General features: G+C 51.2%; 1 protein-coding gene and 4 long non-coding RNA genes across 5 annotated transcripts in view; 3 read left to right on the top strand and 2 right to left on the bottom strand.

Moving 5' to 3' along the window:
- On the bottom strand, positions 1-3,244 carry LOC146752231 (uncharacterized). Its single transcript, XR_014940850.1, has 3 exons — positions 3,235-3,244; positions 1,001-2,996; positions 1-75 (listed from the first exon to the last, which is right to left on the bottom strand). It is a non-coding gene; the product is annotated as an uncharacterized LOC146752231 (long non-coding RNA).
- Positions 3,011-3,308, top strand: LOC146752230 (uncharacterized). Its single transcript, XR_014940852.1, has 2 exons — positions 3,011-3,041; positions 3,250-3,308. It is a non-coding gene; the product is annotated as an uncharacterized LOC146752230 (long non-coding RNA).
- Positions 3,309-4,124: 816 nt separating this feature from the next.
- On the top strand, positions 4,125-5,677 carry LOC146752228 (uncharacterized). Its single transcript, XR_014940851.1, has 2 exons — positions 4,125-4,258; positions 5,468-5,677. It is a non-coding gene; the product is annotated as an uncharacterized LOC146752228 (long non-coding RNA).
- LOC146752229 (uncharacterized) lies at positions 4,879-5,157 on the top strand. Its single transcript, XR_014940853.1, has 2 exons — positions 4,879-4,992; positions 5,033-5,157. It is a non-coding gene; the product is annotated as an uncharacterized LOC146752229 (long non-coding RNA).
- Positions 5,678-6,097: 420 nt separating the features above from the next.
- RXRB (retinoid X receptor beta) overlaps positions 6,098-23,858 on the bottom strand; it is a 44,346-nt gene continuing 26,585 nt past the window's right edge. Inside the window, exons 6-10 of the mRNA XM_085532669.1 lie at positions 17,814-17,943; positions 15,315-15,447; positions 13,567-13,658; positions 9,206-9,311; positions 6,098-6,389 (exon numbers count right to left, since the gene is read on the bottom strand). Coding sequence (XP_085388795.1) covers positions 6,242-6,389; positions 9,206-9,311; positions 13,567-13,658; positions 15,315-15,447; positions 17,814-17,943 — 609 coding nt within the window. The 3' untranslated portion in view covers positions 6,098-6,241. The remainder of the gene's footprint in view (positions 6,390-9,205; positions 9,312-13,566; positions 13,659-15,314; positions 15,448-17,813; positions 17,944-23,858) is intronic.

Here is a 23,858-nt window from a genome sequence, read left to right as displayed (position 1 = left end):
GGGTTCAATGGGGTTCAATGGGTTCAATGGGATTATTGAATGGGGTGGGGTAAGAGGTCACGTGATGCTCTCAACCTGCAGATAGAAAACACCACGTGACGTCACTCCGTGACGTCATCAACCAGCGCAACCCCCACCCCAGTGACGTCATCACCATGCGCCATTCAGCCCTCCATAGCAACGGTCCTTAGCAACGCCCCCCGACCCCCCACACGTGACGTCATCACCCTGCGCCACCCCAACCCCCGTGACGTCATCACCCCGCGCCATTCAGCCCTCCATAGCAACGGCCCTTAGCAAACCCCCCCCCCCCCCCCCCCCCGAGCCGGACCCCCCCACACGTGACGTCATCAAGCTGCGCCACCCCAACCCTCGTGACGTCATCACCCCGCGCCATTCCGCTCCCCATAGCAACGGCCCTTAGCAACGCCCCCCCCCCCCCCCCCCGAGCCGGACCCCCACACGTGACGTCATCAAGCTGCGCCACCCTAAACCCCAGTGACGTCATCACCACGCGCCATTCAGCTCCACATAGCAACGGCCCTTAGCAACGCGCCCCCCCCCGTCGGACCCCCACACGTGACGTCATCAAGCTGCGCCACCCCCACCCCAGCGACGTCATCACCATGCGCCATTCAGCCCTCCATAGCAACGGCCCTTAGCAACGCCCCCCCCTCCCGAGTCGGACCCCCACACGTGACGTCATCACCCTGCGCCGCCCCAACCCTCGTGACGTCATCACCATGCGCCATTCCGCTCCCCATAGCAACGGACCTTAGCAACGCGCCCCCCCCCCCCCCCGAGCCGGACCCCCCACACGTGACGTCATCACCCTGCGCCACCCCCCCTCAAGTGACGTCATCACTCCGCGCCACTCCACCCCACATAACGACGCCCTGCCCCCCCCCACTTAATGAGGCCTAACGGAACCAGAACCGGACCCACAACATCCCTATAAATAAACACCCTCCATTGTTCCCCATTGTGTCCCGGTACTGACCCGTAACACACCCCGAACCGGAAGCAGAACTCGGTTGAATCTTTAGATCCTTCTTCTCCCGGTTCCGACCGGAGCAACGGCCCGGACCCAGCTACGAAATGGGGGCTGCTGCACGGCCACTTCCGGTTGATGGCCGGAAATGGGGTCGACTTCCGGTTGGAGGGCCGGAAGTGGGAGCGATTTCCGGTGTATAACCGGAAGTGAGAGCGACATCCGGTGTAGAGCCGGAAGTGGAGGTGACTTCCGCTTTATGGCCTGAAGTGGGGTGACTTCCGTTTGATGGCCGGAAGTGTGGATGGGAGACTTCCGCTTGATGGCCGGAAGTGAGTCGAGTTGAGTGGAGACCGGAAGTTGGTGTTAGACCGGAAGCGGGTCCTCCCGGAAATCAGATCCGGGCGGCAACAGCGACAGCGATGAATGAGTTCCGCCCGTTTTAATGCGATCCCATAGAGATACATTGACAACCCCCCACCTATAGCGCCCCCTAGTGGTGACATGGCGACACTGCAACCAATTAATAGGGACCCCATTATATCCTATGGGGTTTATAGGGTATTAATAGGGACCCCATTATATCCTATGGGGTTTATAGGGTATTAATGGGGACCCCATTATATCCTATGGGGTTTATAGGGTATTAATAGGGACCCCATTATATCCTATGGGGTTTATAGGGTGTTAATGGGACCCCATTATATCCTATGGGGTTTATAGGGTATTAATGGGGACCCCATTATATCCTATGGGGTTTATAGGGTATTAATAGGGACCCCATTATATCCTATGGGGTTTATAGGGTATTAATAGGGACCCCATTATATCCTATGGGGTTTATAGGGTATTAATAGGGACCCCATTATATTCTATGGGGTTTATAGGGTGTTAATGGGGACCCCATTATATCCTATGGGGTTTATAGGGTATTAATGGGGACCCCATTATATCCTATGGGGGTTTATAGGGTATTAATAGGGACCCCATTATATCCTATGGGGTTTATAGGGTATTAATAGGGACCCCATTATATCCTATGGGGTTTATAGGGTATTAATGGGACCCCATTATATCCTATGGGGTTTATAGGGTATTAATGGGGACCCCATTATATCCTATGGGGGTTTATAGGGTATTAATGGGGACCCCATTATATCCTATGGGGTTTATAGGGTATTAATGGGGACCCCATTATATCCTATGGGGTTTATAGGGTGTTAATGGGGACCCCATTATATCCTATGGGGTTTATAGGGTCTGTATTAATGGGGACCCCATTATATCCTATGGGGTTTATAGGGTATTAATGGGGACCCCATTATATCCTATGGGGTTTATAGGGTATTAATGGGGACCCCATTATATCCTATGGGGTTTATAGGGTATTAATAGGGACCCCATTATATCCTATGGGGTTTATAGGGTATTAATGGGACCCCATTATATCCTATGGGGTTTATAGGGTATTAATGGGGACCCCATTATATCCTATGGGGGTTTATAGGGTATTAATGGGGACCCCATTATATCCTATGGGGTTTATAAGGTATTAATGGGGACCCCATTATATCCTATGGGGGTTTATAGGGTCAGCATTGGGATTATAGGGTCAATATTGGGATTATGGGGTCAATATTGGGATTATGGGGTCGATATTGGTCTTATAGGGTCGATATTGGGATTATAGGGTCAATATTGGGATTATAGGGTCCATATTGGGATTATAGGGTCAATATTGGGATTATAGGGTCAATATTGGGATTATAGGATCAATATTGGGTTTATAGGGTCGATATTGGGATTATAGGGTCAATATTGGGATTATAGGGTCAATATTGGGGTTATAGGGTTTATAGGGTCTTATAGGGTCCATATTGGGATTATAGGGTTTATGGGGTCGTATTATGGGATGGAATCCCATCAGTTCAGTCCACATTTGAGTCCATTCTTTTCCCCTAGGGATTATGGGGTCAATATTGGGTTTATAGGGTCCATATTGGGCCTATAGGGTCCATATTGGGGTTTTAGGGTTTATAGGGTTTATAGGGTCGATATTGGGGTTATAGGGTTTATGGGATGGAATCCCATCAATTCAGTCCACGTTTGAGTCCTTGTTGATGCCTTTAGGCCGATTTCCAGGCATTATGGGGTCAATACTGGGATTATAGGGTCCATATCAGGTTTATAGGGTCGATATGGGTTATAGGGTCCATATAGGGCTTATAGGGTCCATATTGGGCTTATAGGGTTTATAGGGTTTATGGGGTCGTATTATGGGATGGAATCCCACCAGTTCAGTCCACGTTTGAGTCCCTTGTTTTCCAGGGGTTATAGGGTCAGTATTGGGGTCCATATCAGGTTTATAGGGTCCATATTGGGTTTATAGGGTCCATATAGGGTTTATAGGGTTATAGGGTCTATAGGGTTTTCTATGGGGTCAGGCCAGCTGGTGCGGGGCCTCGAGCATCTCCATGAGGAAGGTGTCGATGGGGGTGTCCCTGATATGCGTCCATATATATATAGGATATAGGGTCCATATTGGGGTTATAGGGTCCATATAGGGCTTATAGGGTCCATATCGGGTTTATAGGGTTTATAGGGTTTATAGGGTTTATAGGGTCTTATGGGATTATGGGGTATTATGGGATGGAATCCCACCAGTTCAGTCCACGTTTGAGTCCCTTGTTTTCCAGGGATTATGGGGTCCATATCGGGATTATAGGGTCCATATCAGGTTTATAGGGTCCATATTGGGTTTATAGGGTCGATATGGGGTTATAGGGTTTATAGGGTCTTATAGGGTCGTATTATGGGATGGAATCCCATCATTTCAGTCCACGTTTGAGTCCGTTGTTTTCCAGGGATTATGGGGTCAGTATTGGGTTTATAGGGTCCATATTGGGGTTATAGGGTCCATATTGGTCTTATAGGGTCCATATAGGGGTTATAGGGTTTTAGGGTTTATAGGGTCTTATGGGGTCGTATTATGGGATGGAATCCCATCAATTCAGTCCACATTTGAGTCCTTGTTTATGCCTTTAGGCCGATTTCCATGCCCCGAAATAGGGATTATGGGGTCAATATTGGGATTTTTGGGTTCCATATTGGGTTTTTGGGGTCAATATAGGGGTTTTAGGGTTTATAGGGTTTATAGGGTCGTATTATGGGATGGAATCCCATCAATTCAGTCCACATTTGAGTCCATTTTTCGTGTCCTTATTCCGATTTCCATGCCCCGAAATAGGGATTTTGGGGTCAATATTGGTCTTATAGGGTCCATATAGGGGTTATAGGGTTTATAGGGTTTATAGGGTCGATATTGGGATTATAGGGTTTATGATGGAATCCCATTAATTCAGTCCACATTTGAGTCCTTGTTGATGACTTTAGGCCAATTTCCAGGCATTATGGGGTCAATACTGGGGTCCATATCAGGTTTATAGGGTCCATATAGGGCTTATAGGGCTGATATGGGGTTATAGGGTCTATAGGGTTTTCTATGGGGTCAGGCCAGCTGGTGCGGGGCCTCGAGCATCTCCATGAGGAAGGTGTCGATGGGGGTGTCCCTGATATGCGTCCATATATATATAGGATATAGGGTCCGTATTGGGGTTATAGGGTCCATATTGGGGTTATAGGGTTTATAGGGTTTTATAGGGTCCATATTGGGTTTATAGGGTCCATATTGGGGTTATAGGGTCCATATTGGGATTATAGGGTTTATGGGGTCGTATTATGGGATGGAATCCCACCAGTTCAGTCCACGTTTGAGTCCCTTGTTTTCCAGGGATTATGGGGTCAATATTGGGATTTTTGGGTTCCATATTGGGATTATGGGGTCAATATTGGGGTCCATATCGGGATTTTGGGGTCGATATGGGGTTATAGGGTTTATAGGGTCTTATGGGGTCGTATTATGGGATGGAATCCCACCAGTTCAGTCCACGTTTGAGTCCATTGTTTTCCAGGCATTATGGGGTCAATATTGGGATTTTTGGGTTCCATATTGGGTTTATAGGGTCCATATAGGGTTTATAGGGTCCATATTGGGGTTATAGGGTCCATATAGGGGTTATAGGGTTTATAGGGTCTTATGGGGTTATAGGGTTTATGGGATGGAATCCCATCAATTCAGTCCACGTTTGAGTCCTTGTTGATGCCTTTAGGCCAATTTCCAGGCATTATGGGGTCAATATTGGGATTTTTGGGGTCCATATTGGGGTTATAGGGTCCATATTGGGGTTATAGGGTCCATATAGGGCTTATAGGGTCCATATTGGGGTTATAGGGTTTATAGGGTTTATAGGGTTTATGGGGTCGTATTATGGGATGGAATCCCATGAATTCAGTCCACGTTTGAGTCCTTGTTGATGCCTTTAGGCCGATTTCCAGGCATTATGGGGTCAATATTGGGGTCCATATCAGGCTTATAGGGTCCATATGGGGTTTATAGGGTCCATATTGGGGTTATAGGGTTTATAGGGTCAATATTGGGTTTATAGGGTCAATATTGGGATTATAGGGTTTATGGGATGGAATCCCATCATTTCAGTCCACGTTTGAGTCCATTCTTGTGTCCTCAGGCTGATTTCCAGGGATTATGGGGTCCATATCAGGTTTATAGGTTCCATATAGGGCTTATAGGGTCCATATAGGGTTATAGGGTTTATAGGGTTTATAGGGTCGATATTGGGATTATAGGGTTTATGATGGAATCCCATGAATTCAGTCCACATTTGAGTCCTTGTTGATGCCTTTAGGCCGATTTCCAGGGATTATGGGGTCCATACTGGGTTTATAGTGTCCATATTGGGGTTATAGGGTCCATATAGGGTTTATAGGGTCCATATAGGGTTATAGGGTTTATAGGGTTTATAGGGTTTATTGGGTCGTATTATGGGATGGAATCCCATCAATTCAGTCCATGTTTGAGTCCTTGTTGATGCCTTTAGGCTGATTTCCATGCCCCGAAATAGGGATTTTGGGGTCAATATTGGGGTTTTTGGGTTCCATATAGGGTTTATAGGGTCCATATAGGGGTTATAGGGTCCATATTGGGGTTATAGGGTTTATAGGGTCGTATTATGGGATGGAATCCCATCATTTCAGTCCACGTTTGAGTCCCTTGTTTTCCAGGCATTATGGGGTCAATATTGGTCTTATAGGGTCCATATTGGGTTTATAGGGTCCATATAGGGCTTATAGGGTCGATATGGGGTTATAGGGTTTATAGGGTTTTCTATAGGGTCAGGCCAGCTGGTGCGGGGCCTCGAGCATCTCCATGAGGAAGGTGTCGATGGGGGTGTCCCCGATGAGCTTGAAGAAGAACAAATGTTCCAGACACTTGAGGCCGATGGAGCGAAGGGCCGGAAGGCGGAGCAGCAGCTTGGCGAACCTACAGGATTTGGGGTGAAAAATGGAGATTTTGGGGCATTTTGGGGGATTTTGGGGGGTTTTATGGGGTTTTGGGGGTTTAGAGGGGGATTTTGAGGGGGTTTGGGGGGGGAACTTTGGGGTTTTGGGGTCGATTTGGGGGTTTTGGGGGGGGAAAATCTTGGGGTTTTGGGGCCCAATCTTTGGGTTTTTGGGGGGGATTGAGGTGAACCTATAAGATTTGGGGTGAAAAACGGCGATTTTGGGTCATTTTGGGCGATTTTATGGGATCAGGAAGGGTTTATAATGGGGTTTTGGGGGGAAAGTCTGGGGTTTTGGGGTCGATTTGGGGGTTAATTTGTGGGATTTTGGGGTCAATCAAGGGGTGGGTTGGGGGGGATTGAGGCGAACCTACAGGATTTGGGGTGAAAAACAGCGATTTTGGGGCATTTTGGGGGGTTTTGGGGGGTTTTATGGGGTTTTGGGGGTTTAGAGGGGGATTGTGAGGGGGATTTGGGGGGTTTTGGGGGTCAATTTGGGGGAGAATCTGCGGGATTTTGGGGGCCGTTTTTGGGGGATTGGGGCGAACCTACAGGATTTGGGGTGAAAAACAGCGATTTTGGGTCATTTTGGGGCATTTTGGGGGGTTTTATGGGGTTTTGGGGTCAAATGGGGGGGAAACTTTGGGGTTTTGGGGTCGATTTGGGGGTTTTTGGGGAGTAAACGATGAAGTTTTGGGGTCCAATCTTTGGCTTTTTGGGGGGATTGAGGCGAACCTACAGGATTTGGGGTGAAAAATGGTGATTTTGGGTCATTTTGGGTCATTTTGGGGGGTTTTGGGGGGTTTTATGGGGTTTTGAGGGTTTATAGGGGGATTTTGAGGGGGATTTGGGGGGTTTTTGGGGGGTAAATGATGAGGTTTTGGGGTCCAATCTTTGGGTTTTGGGGGGATTGGGGGGAAACTTGAAGTGGATTTGGGGTGAAAAAAAGCGATTTTGGGTCATTTTGGGGCATTTTGGGGGATTTTATGGGGTCTGGAGGGGGTTATAGGGGATAATGGGGGGGAAACTTTGGGGTTTTGGGGTCAATTTTGGGGTTTTTGGGGGTGAATCTTTTAGATTTGGGGGTCAATCTAAGGGGGATTGGGGCGAACCTACAGGATTTGGGGTGAAAAACGGCGATTTTGGGTCATTTTGGGAGATTTTTTGGGGTCAGGAGGGGGTTATAGGGGGGAATTGGGGGGATATTGGGCCATATTTGGGGGTTTTGGGGTCAAATATTGAGGTTTGGGGTCAATCTGGGGGGGGTTGGAGGGGATTGGGGTGAACCTGGAGGTGGATTTGGGGTGAAAAATGGTGATTTTGGGTCATTTTGGGGGATTTTTGGGGGTCGGGAGGGGTTTATAGGGGGGGATTGAGGGGGATTTGGGGGGTTTTGGGGTCGATTTGGGGGTTAATTTGTGGGGTTTTGGGGTCAATCAAGGGGCGGGTTGGGGGGGATTGAGGCGAACCTATAAGATTTGGGGGGAAAAACAGCGATTTTGGGTCATTTTGGGGGATTTTATGGGGATTTTAAGGGGTCTGGAGGGGTTTATAGGGGGATTTTGAGGGGATTTTGGGCCATATTTGGGGGTTTTGGGGTCAAATATTGAGGTTTGGGGTCAATCTAGGGGGGGTTTGGAGGGGATTGGGGTGAACTTGGAGGAGGATTTGGGGTGAAAAAAGGCGATTTTGGGTCATTTTGGGTCATTTTGGGGGGTTTTATGGGGTCAGGAGGGGGTTATAGGGGGGGAATGGGGGGGAAACTTTGGGGTTTTGGGGTCGATTTGGGGGTTAATTTGTGGGATTTTGGGGTCAATCAAGGGGGGTTTTGGGGGGCATTGAGGTGAACCTATAAGATTTGGGGTGAAAAATGGAGATTTTGGGTCATTTTGGGGCATTTTGGGGGGTTTTATGGGGTTTTGGGGGTTTAGAGGGGGATTTTGAGGGGGATTTGGGGGGTTTTGGGGGCGAATTTGGGGGTCAATTTGTGGGATTTTGGGGTCAATCAAGGGCAGGGTTGGGGGGGATTGAGGCGAACCTACAGGATTTGGGGTGAAAAAAGGCGATTTTGGGTCATTTAGGGTGATTTTGGGGGTTTTGGGGGTATTTTGGGGTGTTTTTGGGGTATTTTGGGGGTTTTTGGGGTGTTTTGGGGCGTTTTTTGAGGTTTTTGGGGTATTTTGAGGGTTTTTGGGGTGTTTTCGGGGCATTTTTGGGGTTTTTTGGGGCATTTTTGAGGTTTTGGGGGTATTTTTGGGGTTTTTGGGGTCTAATTTGGGGTTTTTAGGGTGATTTTGGGGCGTTTTTGAGGTTTTTGGGGTATTTTTGGGGTATTTTGGGGGCTTTTAGGGTGTTTTTGGGGCGTTTTTGAGGTTTCTTGGGTGTTTTGGGGTCTAATTTGGGGGTTTTTGGGGTGTTTTGGGGCATTTTTTGAGGTTTTTGGGGTATTTTGGGGGGTTTTTGAGGCGTTTTTGAGGTTTTTGGGGTGTTTTGGGGGATGTTTTTGGGGTATTTTGAGGTTTTTGGGCCGTTTTGGGGGTGTTTTTGGGTTATAATTTGGGGTTTTTAGGGTGTTTTTGGGGTGGTTTTGGGGTATTTTGGGGTATTTTGGGGGTTTTTGGGGTGTTTTTGAGGTCTAATTTGGGGTTTTCAGGGAGATTTTGGGGTGTTTTCGGGGCATTTTTTGGGTGTTTTGGGGTGTTTTTGAGGTTTTTAGGGTGTTTTTGGGGTTTTTGGGGTATTTTTGGGGCGTTTTTGAGGTTTTTAGGGTGTTTTTTGGGTATTTTTGGGGTCAGACCTGCCCTGTTGCTCGGGGTATTTCTGTTTGCAATAGGATTCCAGGGAGGCGTAAACCTTTTCCCGCAGCACCTCCACCTCTGCGGGGTTCGAAAGCCCTTTGGCGTCTGAAAAGGGGCAAAAAACCCCATAAATCCCATAAATAACCCCAAAAATCCCATAAATAACCCCACAAATCCCATTAATAACCCCATTAATCCCATCAATAACCCCATAAATCCCATAAATAACCCCATTAATCCCATAAATAACCCCATAAATCCCATATATACCCCATAAATCCCATTAATAACCCCATAAATCCCATTAATAACCCCATAAATCCCATAAATAGCCCAATAAATCCCATAAATAACCCCATAAATCCCATTAATAACCCCATAAATCCCATATATACCCCATAAATCCCATAAATAACCCCATAAATCCCATAAATAACCCCATAAATCCCATAAATAACCCCATAAATCCCATTAATAACCCCATAAATCCCATTAATAACCCCATAAATCCCATATATACCCCATAAATCCCATAAATAACCCCATAAATCCCATATATACCCCATAAATCCAATAAATAACCCCATAAATCCCATAAATAACCCCATAAATCCCATAAATAACCCCATAAATCCCATATATACCCCATAAATCCCATAAATAACCCCATAAATCCCAAAATAACCCCATAAACCCCATAAATAACCCCAAAAATCCCATAAATAACCCCATAAATCCCATAACCCCATAAATCCCATTAATAACCCCATAAATCCCATAAATAACCCAATAAATCCCATTAATAACCCCACAAATCCCAAAATAACCCCATAAATCCCATAAATACCATAAATCCCATCAATAACCCCATAAATCCCATAAATAACCCCATAAATCCCATTAATAACCCCATAAATCCCATTAATAACCCCATTAATCCCATATATACCCCATAAATCCCATAAATAACCCCATATATCCCATAAATAACCCCACAAATCCCATAAATAACCCCACAAATCCCATAAATAACCCCACAAATCCCATTAATAACCCCATAAATCCCATAAATAACCCCATAAATCCCATAAATAACCCCAAAAATCCCATAAATAACCCCATAAATCCCATAAATAACCCCATAAATCCCATATATACCCCATAAATCCCATAAATAACCCCATAAATCCCATTAATAACCCCAAAAATCCCATATATACCCCATAAATCCCATAAATAACCCCATTAATCCCATATATACCCCATAAATCCCATTAATAACCCCATAAATCCCATCAATAACCCCATAAATCCCATCAATAACCCCATAAATCCCATAAATAACCCCATAAATCCCATTAATAACCCCATAAACCCCATAAATAACCCCATAAATCCCATAAATAACCCCATAAATCCCATAAATAACCCCAAAAATCCCATTAATAACCCCATAAATCCCATAAATAACCCCATAAATCCCATATATACCCCAAAATCCCATTAATAACCCCATAAATCCCATAAATAACCCCATAAATCCCATTAATAACCCCACAAATCCCATAAATAACCCCATTAATCCCATAAATAACCCCATAAATCCCATTAATAACCCCATTAATCCCATAAATAACCCCATAAATCCCATAAATAACCCCAAAAATCCCATAAATAACCCCATAAATCCCATAAATAACCCCATAAATCCCATAAATAACCCCATAAATCCCATATATACCCCATAAATCCCATTAATAACCCCACAAATCCCATAAATAACCCCATAAATCCCATAAATAACCCCATAAATCCCATAAATAACCCCATAAATCCCATTAATAACCCCATAAACCCCATAAATAACCCCATAAATCCCATAAATAACCCCATAAACCCCATAAATAACCCCATAAATCCCATAAATAACCCCATAAATCCCATAAATAACCCCATAAATCCCATATATACCCCATAAATCCCATTAATAACCCCATAAATCCCATAGGGACCCCATAAGGACCCCATAGTGACCCCATAACCCCATAAGGACCCCATAGGGACCCCATAGAGACCCCATAACCCTATAAGGACCCCATAAGGACCCCATAGGGACCCCATAGTGACCCCATAACCCTATAAGGACCCCATAAGGACCCCATAGAGACCCCATAACCCTATAAGGACCCCATAGGGACCCCATAGGGACCCCATAGTGACCCCATAACCCCATAAGGACCCCATAGGGACCCCATAGAGACCCCATAAGGACCCCATAAGGACCCCATAGGGACCCCATAACCCCATAAGGACCCCATAAGGACCCCATAAGGACCCCATAAGCCCATAAGGACCCCATAAGGACCCCATAGTGACCCCATAACCCCATAAGGGCTCCATAGGGACCCCATAACCCTATAAGGACCCCATAGGGACCCCATAGTGACCCCATAACCCTATAAGGACCCCATAAGGACCCCATAGGGACCCCATAACCCCATAAGGACCCCATAGGGACCCCATAGGAACCCCATAGTGACCCCATAACCCTATTAGGACCCCATAGGAACCCCATAGGGACCCCATAACCCCATAAGGACCCCATAGGGACACCATAGTGACCCCATAACCCTATAAGGACCCCATAAGGACCCCATAGTGACCCCATAACCCCATAAGGACCCCATAGGGACCCCATAGGGACCCCATAACCCCATAAGGACCCCATAAGGACCCCACAGTGACCCCATAACCCCATAAGGACCCCATAGGGACCCCATAGTGACCCCATAACCCCATAAGGACCCCATAGGGACCCCATAGGGACCCCATAACCCCATAAGGACCCCATAGGGACCCCATAGTGACCCCATAAACCCATAAGGACCCCATAGGGACCCCATAGGGACCCTATAACCCCATAAGGACCCCATAGGGACCCCATAGTGACCCTATAACCATATAATGACCCCATAGGGACCCCATAACCCCATAAGGACCCCATAGGGACCCCATAGTGACCCCATAACCCCATAAGGACCCCATAGGGACCCCATAGGGACCCCATAGTGACCCCATAATCCCATAAGGACCCCATAGGGACCCCATAACCCCATAAGGACCCCATAAGGACCCTATAGGACCCCATAAGCCCATAGGGACCCCATAGGGACCCCATAGTGACACCATAACCCCATAAGGACCCCATAGGGACCCCATAGTGACACCATAACCCCATAAGGACCCCATAGGGACCCCATAGGGACCCCATAGTGACACCATAACCCCATAAGGACCCCATAGGGACCCCATAGGGACCCTATAACCCTATAAGGACCCCACAGGGACCCCATAGTGACCCCATAACCCCATAAGGACCCCATAGGGACCCCATAACCCCATAAGGACCCCATAGTGACCCCATAACCCTATAAGGACCCCATAAGGACCCCATAGGGACCCCATAGTGACCCCATAAACCCATAAGGACCCCATAGAGACCCCATATTGAGCCCATAACCCCATAAGGACCCCATAGTGACCCCATAACCCCATAAGGACCCCATAGGGACCCCATAGTGACCCCCTAACCCCATAAGGACCCCATAGGGACACCATAGTGACCCCATAACCCCATAAGGACCCCATAAGGACCCCATAGTGACCCCATAGCCCCATAAGGACCCCATAGGGACCCCATAGTGACCCCATAACCCCATAAGGACCCCATAGGGACCCCATAGTGACCCCATAACCCCATAAGGACCCCATAGGGACCCCATAGTGACCCTATAACCCCATAAGGGCTCCATAGGGACCCCATAACCCTATAAGGACCCCATAGGGACCCCATAGGGACCCCATAACCCCATAAGGACCCCATAGGGACCCCATAGTGACCCCATAACCCCATAAGGACCCCATAGGGACCCTATAGGACCCCATAGTGATCCCATAACCCTATAAGGACCCCATAGGGACCCCATGGGGACCCCATAGTGACCCCATAACCCTATAAGGACCCCATAAGGACCCCATAGAGACCCCATAACCCCATAAGGACCCCATAGGGACCCCATAAACCCATAAGGACCCCATAAGGACCCCATAGGGACCCCATAACCCCATAAGGACCCCATAAGGACCCTATAGGACCCCATAGAGACCCCATAAACCCATAAGGACCCCATAGAGACCCCATAGTGACCCTATAACCCTATAAGGACCCCATAAGGACCCCATAGGGACCCCATAACCCCATAAGGACCCCATAGTGACCCCATAGTGACCCTATAACCCCATAAGGACCCCATAAGGACCCTATAAGACCCTATAGGATCCTATATGGCCCTATAAGTACCTGGGTTAAAGAGGATGATGGCCCTGAGGCAGCCCAGCTCCGTCTTGTCCATCCTCATGTCCCGCATCTTCGACACCAGCTCCGTCAGAACCCTGATGTGTGGGGCAGGGACGGCACTTATGGGGCAGGGACGGCACTTATGGGGCAGGGACGGCACTTATGGGGCAGGGACGGCACTTATGGGGCAGGGACACCCATAACCCCACTTATGGGTCAATCTATGGGGCAGAGACCCCACTTATGGGGCAGGGACAGCACTTATGGGGCAGGGACCCCACTTATGGGGCAGGGACAGCACTTATGGGGCAGGGACCCCACTTATGGGGCAGGGACAGCACTTATGGGGCAGGGACGGCACTTATGGGGCAGAGACCCCACTTATGGGGCAGGAACAGCACTTATGGGACAGGGACAGCACTTATGGGGCAGAGACCCCACTTATGGGGCAGGGACGGCACTTATGGGGCAGGGACAGAACTTATGGGGCAGGGACAGCACTTATAGGGCAGGGACCCCCATAAGCCCACTTATGGGCCAATCTATGGGGCAGAGACCCCACTTATGGGGCAGGGACGGCACTTATGGGGCAGGGACAGCACTTATGGGTCAATATATGGGGCAGGAACCCCACTTATGGGGCAGGGACACTTATGGGGCAGGGACACTTATGGGGCAGGGACAGCACTTATGGGGCAGAGACCCCACTTATGGGGCAGGGACAGCACTTATGGGGCAGGGACACTTATGGGGCAGAGACCCCCCCAACCCACTTATGGGTCAATCTATGGGTCACCCCCCCCCCCCTTATCCCACTTATGGGTCAATCTATGGGGCAGGGTCCCCCCTTATCCCACTTATGGGTCAATCTATGGGTCAGGGACCCCAATACCACCCCAATACCACCCCATAACCCCCCATAACCCCACTTATGGGTCAATCTATGGGTCAGCTCCCCCCCTAACCCCACTTATGGGTCAATCTATGGGTCACCCCCCCCCCCTTATCCCACTTATGGGTCAATCTATGGGGCAGGGACCCCAATACCACCCCATAACCCCCCCTAACCCCACTTATGGGTCAATCTATGGGTCAGGGTCCCCCCTTATCCCACTTATGGGTCAATCTATGGGGCAGGGACAGCACTTATGGGGCAGGGACCTCCCTAACCCCAGCATCTATGGGTCAGGGACCCCAATACGACCCCATAACCCCACTTATGGGTCAATCTATGGGTCACCCCCCCCCCTTATCCCACTTATGGGTCAATCTATGGCTCAGAGACCCCAATATGACCCCCTAACCCCACTTATGGGTCAATCTATGGGTCACCCCCCATAGACCCCCCCCCCCCCACTTATCCCACTTATGGGTCAATCTGTGGGTCACCCCCACCCCCCTTATCCCACTTATGGGTCAATCTATGGCTCAGGGACCCCAATACCACCCCATAACCCCCCCTAACCCCACTTATGGGTCAATCTATGGGTCAGGGCCCCCCCTTATCCCACTTATGGGTCAATCTATGGGTCCAGCCCTTCCCCTTATCCCACTTATGGGTCAATCTATGGGTCAGGGACCCCAATACCACCCCAATACCACCCCATAACCCCCCCTAACCCCACTTATGGGTCAATCTATGGGTCCAGCCCCCTCCCTTATCCCACTTATGGGTCAATCTATGGCTCAGGGCCCCCAATACCACCCCATAACCCCACTTATGGGTCGATCTATGGGTCCAGCCCCCCAACCTGTCGAAGATGGCCCCGACGCCGGCGCTGTGTGCGCTGCTGCGATGGACGTGGAGCCCCGTGGCCAGAAGGATCCCGTCCTGAACAGCAATGGAGCGATGGGAGAAGGAGGCGATCAGGAGCTCGTTCCAACCTATGGGGCAGACCCACAGCGTCAGACCCATAGATCCTGCCCCATAGATCCTGCCTGCCCCATAGATAGAGCCTGCCCCATAGATCCTGCCTGCCCCATAGATCCTGCCTGCCCCATAGATCCTGCCCCATAGATAGAGCCTGCCCCATAGATCCTGCCTGCCCCATAGATCCTGCCCCATAGATCCTGCCTGCCCCATAGATCCTGCCCCATAGATAGAGCCTGCCCCATAGATCCTGCCTGCCCCATAGATCCTGCCCCATAGATCCTGCCCCATAGATCCTGCCTGCCCCATAGATCCTGCCCCATAGATAGAGCCTGCCCCATAGAGCCTGCCCCATAGATCCTGCCCCATAGATCCTGCCCCATAGATCCTGCCTGCCCCATAGATCCTGCCTGCCCCATAGATCCTGCCCCATAGATCCTGCCCCGTCCTGAACAGCAATGGAGCGATGGGAAAAGGAGGCGATGAGGAGCTCATTCCAACCTATGGGGCAGACCCACAGCGTCAGACCCATAGAGCCTGCCCCATAGATAGAGCCTGCCCCATAGATAGAGCCTGCCCCATAGATCCTGCCTGCCCCATAGATCCTGCCCCATAGATCCTGCCCCATAGATCCTGCCCCATAGATCCTGCCCCATAGATCCTGCCTGCCCCATAGATCCTGCCCCATAGATCCTGCCCCATAGATCCTGCCTGCCCCATAGATCCTGCCTGCCCCATAGATCCTGCCTGCCCCATAGATCCTGCCCCGTCCTGAACAGCAATGGAGCGGTGGGAGAAGGACGCGATGAGGAGCTCGTTCCAACCTATGGGGCAGACCCACAGCGTCAGACCCATAGAGCCTGCCCCATAGATAGAGCCTGCCCCATAGATAGATCCTGCCCCATAGATCCTGCCCCATAGATCCTGCCTGCCCCATAGATCCTGCCCCATAGAGCCTGCCCCATAGATCCTGCCCCATAGATAGAGCCTGCCCCATAGATCCTGCCTGCCCCATAGATCCTGCCCCATAGATAGAGCCTGCCCCATAGATCCTGCCTGCCCCATAGATCCTGCCCCATAGATCCTGCCCCGTCCTGAACAGCAATGGAGCGGTGGGAAAAGGAGGCGATCAGCAGCTCGTTCCAACCTATGGGGCAGACCCATAACCTCAGTCAGACCCATAGAGCCTGCCCCATAGATAGAGCCTGCCCCATAGATCCTGCCCCATAGATCCTGCCCTGTCCTGAACAGCAATGGAACGGTGGGAGAACGACGCGATCAGCAGCTCGTTCCAACCTATAGGGCAGACCCATAACCTCAGTCAGACCCATAGAGCCTGCCCCATAGATCCTGCCCCATAGATCCTGCCCCATAGATAGAGCCTGCCCCATAGATCCTGCCCCGTCCTGAACAGCAATGGAGCGATGGGAGAACGACGCGATCAGCAGCTCGTTCCAACCTATAGGGCAGACCCACAGCGTCAGACCTATAGATCCTGCCCCATAGATAGAGCCTGCCCCATAGATCCTGCCTGCCCCATAGATCCTGCCCCATAGAGCATCTGGTCATCCAGTGGCAGAGCTGAGAAGCGCGGGATCCTCTTGGCCCACCCTATAGACCCTATAGACTCTCCTATACCTATCTAAGGGTCAGCCCCATAAGTGACCACCTATGGGTCAGCCCCATAAGTGCCCATCTATGGGGCAGCCCCACAAGTGACTCACCGGCCCTGAGCAGGATGACCTGGTCGTCCAATGGGAGCGCAGAGAACCTGGGGATTCTCTTGGCCCACCCCATAACCCATCCCATATACCCCTCTATGGGTCAGCCCCATAAGTGACCCATCTATGGGGCAGCCCCCCAAGTGACTCACCGGCCCTGAGCAGGATGACCTGGTCGTCCAATGGCAGCCCCATAACCCATAACCCATCCCATATACCCCTCTATGGGGCACCTCCATCCCATAGGCCCCCCATCTATCAATCTATGGGGCAGCCCCATAAGTGACCCATCTATGGGGCAGCCCCATAAGTGACCCATCTATGGGGCAGCCCCCCAAGTGACTCACCGGCCCTGAGCAGGATGACCTGGTCGTCCAATGGCAGCCCCATAACCCATAGCCATTCCATAGGCCCCACTATATCTATGGGGGCCCCCCATGTAACTCTCTATGGGTCAGCCCCATAAGTAAGGATCTATGGGGCAGCCCCCCAAGTGACTCACCGGCCCTGAGCAGGATGACCTGGTCGTCCAATGGCAGCCCCATAACCCATAACCCACCCCATATACCCATATACCTCTCTATGGGGCCCCACTATACCTATCTATGGGTCAGCCCCATAAGTGACCCATCTATGGGGCAGCCCCATAAGTGACTCACCGGCCCTGAGCAGGATGACCTGGTCGTCCAATGGCAGCGCTGAGAACCTTGGGATCCTCTTGGCCCACTCGACCAGGGTGAAGAGCTGCCGGTCGGCGGCCTGGCAGATGTTGGTCACCGGGTCATTGGGCTGATAAAGGGGGGGGGGTCAGAACCACGGGGGGGGGGAGACCCCATAACCCCCCCATGGGACCCACAGCCACCCCATAGGACCCATATGGGACCCACAGCCACCCCATAGGACCCATATGGGACCCACAGCCACCCCATAACCCCCCCATGGGACCCATAGCCACCCCATAGGACCCATATGGGACCCATAGCCACTCCATAGGACCCATAGCCACCCCATAGAACCTATATGGGACCCATAGCCACCCCATGGGACCCACAGCCACCCCATAACCACCCCATGGGACCTATATGGGACCCATAGCCACCCCATAGGACCCATATGGGACCCATAGCCACCCCATAGGACCCATATGGGACCCATAGCCACCCCATAGGACCCACAGCCACCCCATAGGACCCATATGGGACCCACAGCAACCCCATAGGACCCATAGCCACCCCATAACCACCCCATAGAATCCATATGGGACCCATAACCCCCCCATAGAACCTATATGGGACCCCTGACCCCCCCATTGGACCCATATGGGACCCATAACCCCCCCAAGGGACCCACAGCCACCCCATAGGACCCATATGGGACCCATAACCCACCTATGAGACCCAGAACCACCCCATGGGACCCATAACCACCCCATAGAACCTATATGGGACCCATAGCCACCCCATAGGACCCATAGCCACTCCATAGAACCTATATGGGACCCACAGCCACCCCATAGGACCCATAACCCCCATGGGACCCATATGGGACCCATAGCCACCCCATAACCACCCCATAACCCCCCTATAGGACCCACAACCCCCCCATGGGACCCACAGCCACCCCATAACCACCCAATAGGACCCATAACCCCCCCCATGGGACCCACAGCCACCCCATAGGACCCCTATGGGACCCCACCGGGTCATTGGGCTGATAAAGGGGGGGGGGTCAGAACCACGGGGGGGGGGGGAGACCCCACAACCCCCCCATGGGACCCATAACCCCCATGGGACCCATATGGGACCCATAGCCACCCCATAGAACCTATATGGGACCCATAGCCACCCCATAACCCCCCCATGGGACCCATAGCCACCCCATAGGACCCATAACCCCTCTATGAGACCCATGGGACCCATAGCCACCCCATGGGTCCCATAGCCACCCCATAGAACCTATATGGGACCCATAGCCACCCCATAGCCACCCCATAGGACCCACAGCCACCCCATAGAACCTATATGGGACCCATAGCCACCCCATAGGACCCATATGGGACCCATAGCCACCCCATAGGAGCTATATGGGACCCATAACCCCCCATGGGACCCATAGCCACCCCATAACCCCCCCATGGGACCCATAGCTACCCCATAACCCCCCCATGGGACCCATAGCCACCCCATAGGACCCATATGGGACCCATAGCCACCCCATGGGACCCCCAGACCCCCATTGGACCCATATGGGACCCATAACCCCCCCATGGGACCCACAGCCACCCCATTGGACCCATATGGGACCCATAGCCACCCCATGGGACCCATAGCCACCCCATAGGACCCATAACCCCCCATAGGACCCATAGCCACCCCATAGGACCCATATGGGACCCATAGCCACCCCATGGGACCTACAGACCCCATTGGACCCATATGGGACCCATAGCCACCCCATAGGACCCATAGCCACCCCATAACCACCCAATAGGACCCATAACCCCCCCCATGGGACCCATAGCCACCCCATAGGACCCATATGGGACCCATAACCCACCTATGAGACCCATAACCCCCCCATGGGACCCATAACCCCCATGGGACCCATAACCACCCTATAACCCTCCCATGGGACCCACAGCCACCCCATAGAACCTATATGGGACCCATAGCTACCCCATAACCCCCCATGGGAACCATAACCCCCATAGGACCCCCCATATCCCCCCATATAACCCCATATCCTCCCATATCCCCCCCATATAACCCCATATCCCCCCATATATCCCCTATCCCTCACCGATCCCCCCCCCGCTCCATCCACTCCCTGCTGTGATTTGAGCTCCACATATCCCCCCATATAACCCCATATCCCCCCATATAACCCCATATCTCCCCATATAACCCCATATCCCCCCATATAACCCCATATCCCCCCATATAACCCCATATCCCCCCATATAACCCCATATCCCCCCATATAACCCCATATCCCCCCCATCCCCCCCATATAACCCCATATCCCCCCATATAACCCCATATATCCCCCCATATCCCCCCATTTACCCTCCATATAACCCCATATCCCCCCCATATCCCCCCTTTTCTGCCCCATATCCCCCCATATAACCCCATATCCCCCCATATAACCCCATACCCCCCCATATAACCCTATAACCCCCCATATCCCCCCCATATCCCCCCATACCCCCCCATATCCCCCCATATAACCCTATAACCCCATATCCCCCCATATAACCCCATATCCCCCCCATATCCCCCCATACCCCACCCATATGTCCCCATATAACCCAATATAACCCCATATCCCCCCTATATCCCCCCATATCCCCCCATATAACCCCATATCCCCCCCATATCCCCCCATACCCCACCCATATGTCCCCATATAACCCAATATAACCCCATATCCCCCCTATATCCCCCCATATCCCCCCATATAACCCCATATTCCCCCCATATCCCCCCTTTTCTGCCCCATACCCCCCCATACCCCCCCATACCCCCCCATACCCCCCCTAAAACCCCATATATCCCCTACCCCTCACCGATCCCCCCCCCGCTCCATCCACTCCCTGCTGTGACTTGAGCTCCACATATCCCCCCATATCCCCCCATATAACCCCATATCCCCCCATATAACCCTATAACCCAACCGTACCCCCCCATATCCCCCCTTTTCTGCCCCATATCCCCCCATATCTCCCCATATCCCCCCATATAACCCCATATCCCCCCCATATCCCCCCATATAACCCCATATCCCACCATTACCCCCCCATACAACCCCATAGACCCCCATATAACCACATATCTCCCCATATAACCCCATATCCCCCCCATATCCCTTCATTTCTGCCCCATATCCCTTCATTTCTGCCCCATATCCCCCCATATAACCCCATATTCCCCCATATCCCCCCATATCCCCCCATATAACCCCATATCCCCCCATATAACCCCATAGACCCCCATATAACCCCATATATCCCCTATATCCCCCCATATCCCCCCATTTACCCCCCATATAACCCCATATCCCCCCATATAACCCCATATCCCCCCATATAACCCCATATCCCCCCCATATAACCCCATATCCCCCCATATAACCCCATATACCCCCATATAACCCCATATACCCCCATATCCCCCCCATACAACCCCATATTCCCCCCATATAACCCCATATCCCCCCATATCTCCCCATATCCCCCCCCATACCCCCCCATATCCCCCCATATAACCCCATATCTCCCCATATAACCCCATATCCCCCCATATCACCCTATATCCCCCCCATATCTCCCCATATCCCCCCCCATATCCCTTCATTTCTGCCCCATATCTCCCCATATAACCCCATATAACCCCCTATCCCCCCATACAACCCCATATAACCCCATATCCCCCCATATAACCCCATATCCCCCCATATCCCCCCATATAACCCCATATCCCCCCATATAACCCCATATCCCCCCATATAACCCCATATAACCCCATATCCCCCCATACCCCCCATATAACCCCATATCCCCCCCCATAACCCCATATCCCCCCCATATAACCCCTTATATCCCCATATCCCTCCCATATCCCCCCCTATAGCCCCATATCCCCCCATATCCCTTCATTTCTGCCCCATATCCCCCCATATAACCCCATATCCCCCCATATAACCCCATATCCCCCCATATCCCCCCCATATCCCCCCATATAACCCCATATAACCTTATATAACCCCATATCTCCCCATATAACCCCATATCCCCCCATTACCACCCTAAATACCCTCCTATAACCCTCTATAACCCCATATCCCCCATATAACCCCATATCCCCCCATATAACCCCATATAACCCCATATCCCCCCATATAACCCCATATCCCCCCATATAACCCCATATCCCCCCATATAATCCCATATCCCCCCCATATCCCTTCATTTCTGCCCCATATCCCCCCATATAACCCCATATCCCCCATATAACCCCATATCCCCCCCTTATAACCCCATATCCCCCCATATAACCCCCCATATAACCCCATATAACCCCATATCCCCCCCATCCCCCCCATATAACCCCATATCCCCCCATATAACCCCATATATCCCCTATATCCCCCCATATCCCCCCATTTACCCCCCATATAACCCCATATCCCCCCCATATCCCCCCTTTTCTGCCCCATATAACCCCATATCCCTCCATATAACCCCATATCCCCCCCATATTCCCCCCATATAACCCCATATCCCCCCCATATCCCTTCATTTCTGCCCCATATCCCCCCATATAACCCCATATCCCCCCCATATCCCCCCATATCCCCCCATATAACCCCATATAACCCCATATCCCCCCATATAACCCCATATCCCCCCCATATCCCCCCATATCCCCCCATATAACCCCATATCCCCCCATATAACCCCCTATGCCCCCATATAACCCCATATCCCCCCCATATCCCCCCATATAACCCCATATCCCCCCCATATCCCCCCATATAACCCCATATTCCCCCCATATCCCTTCATTTCTGCCCCATATCTCCCCATATCCCCCCATATCCCCCCATATATCCCCTATCCCTCACCGATCCCCCCCCCGCTCCATCCACTCCCTGCTGTGACTTGAGCTCCACATATCCCCCCATATAACCCCATATCCCCCCCATATAACCCCATATATCCCCCCATATCCCCCCATTTACCCCCCATATAACCCCATATCCCCCCCATATCCCCCCTTTTCTGCCCCATATAACCCCATATCCCCCCATATAACCCCATATCCCCCCATATCCCTTCATTTCTGCCCCATATCCCCCCCATATCCCCCCATATAACCCCATATCCCCCCATACCCCCCCCATATCTACCCATATAACCCAATATAACCCCATATCCCCCCTATATCCCCCCATATCCCCCCATATAACCCCATATCCCCCCATTACCCCCCCATATCCCCCCATATAACCCCATATCCCCCCCATATATCCCCATATCCCCCCATATACCCCCATATCCCCCCCATATCTCCCCATATCCCCCCCCATATCCCTTCATTTCTGCCCCATATCTCCCCATATCTCCCCATATAACCCCATATCCCCCCCTATAACCCCATATCTCCCCATATAACCCCATATTCCCCCCATATTCCCCCATATAACCCCTTTTCTGCCCCATATAACCCCATATCCCCCCATATAACCCTATATCCCCCCCCTATCCCCCCATATTCCCCCATATAACCCCATATCCCCCCATATAACCCCATATCCCCCCCCATATCCCTTCATTTCTGCCCCATATCCCCCCCTATCCCCCCATATAACCCCATATCCCCCCCATATAACCCCACATCCCCCCTATATCCCCCCATATCCCCCCCATATAACCCCATATCCCCCCATATCCCCCCATATAACCCCATATCCCCCCCCATATCCCTTCATTTCTGCCCCATATCCCCCCCTATCCCCCCATATAACCCCATATCCCCCCCATATAACCCCACATCCCCCCTATATCCCCCCATATCCCCCCCATATAACCCTATATCCCCCCCTATCCCCCCATATAACCCCATATCCCCCCCTTATAACCCCATATACCCCCTATATCCCCCCCATCCCCCCATATAACCCCATATCCCCCCCATATCCCC

The sequence above is a fragment of the Coturnix japonica genome, unplaced genomic scaffold (genome assembly GCF_054131305.1).
Source record: "Coturnix japonica strain WE unplaced genomic scaffold, WE-NBRP24 Scf050, whole genome shotgun sequence".
NCBI classification, from domain to species: Eukaryota; Metazoa; Chordata; class Aves; order Galliformes; family Phasianidae; genus Coturnix; species Coturnix japonica.
The sequence above is the reverse complement of the archived record's forward strand: the minus strand, read 5'-3'. Positions and strand labels throughout refer to the sequence as shown.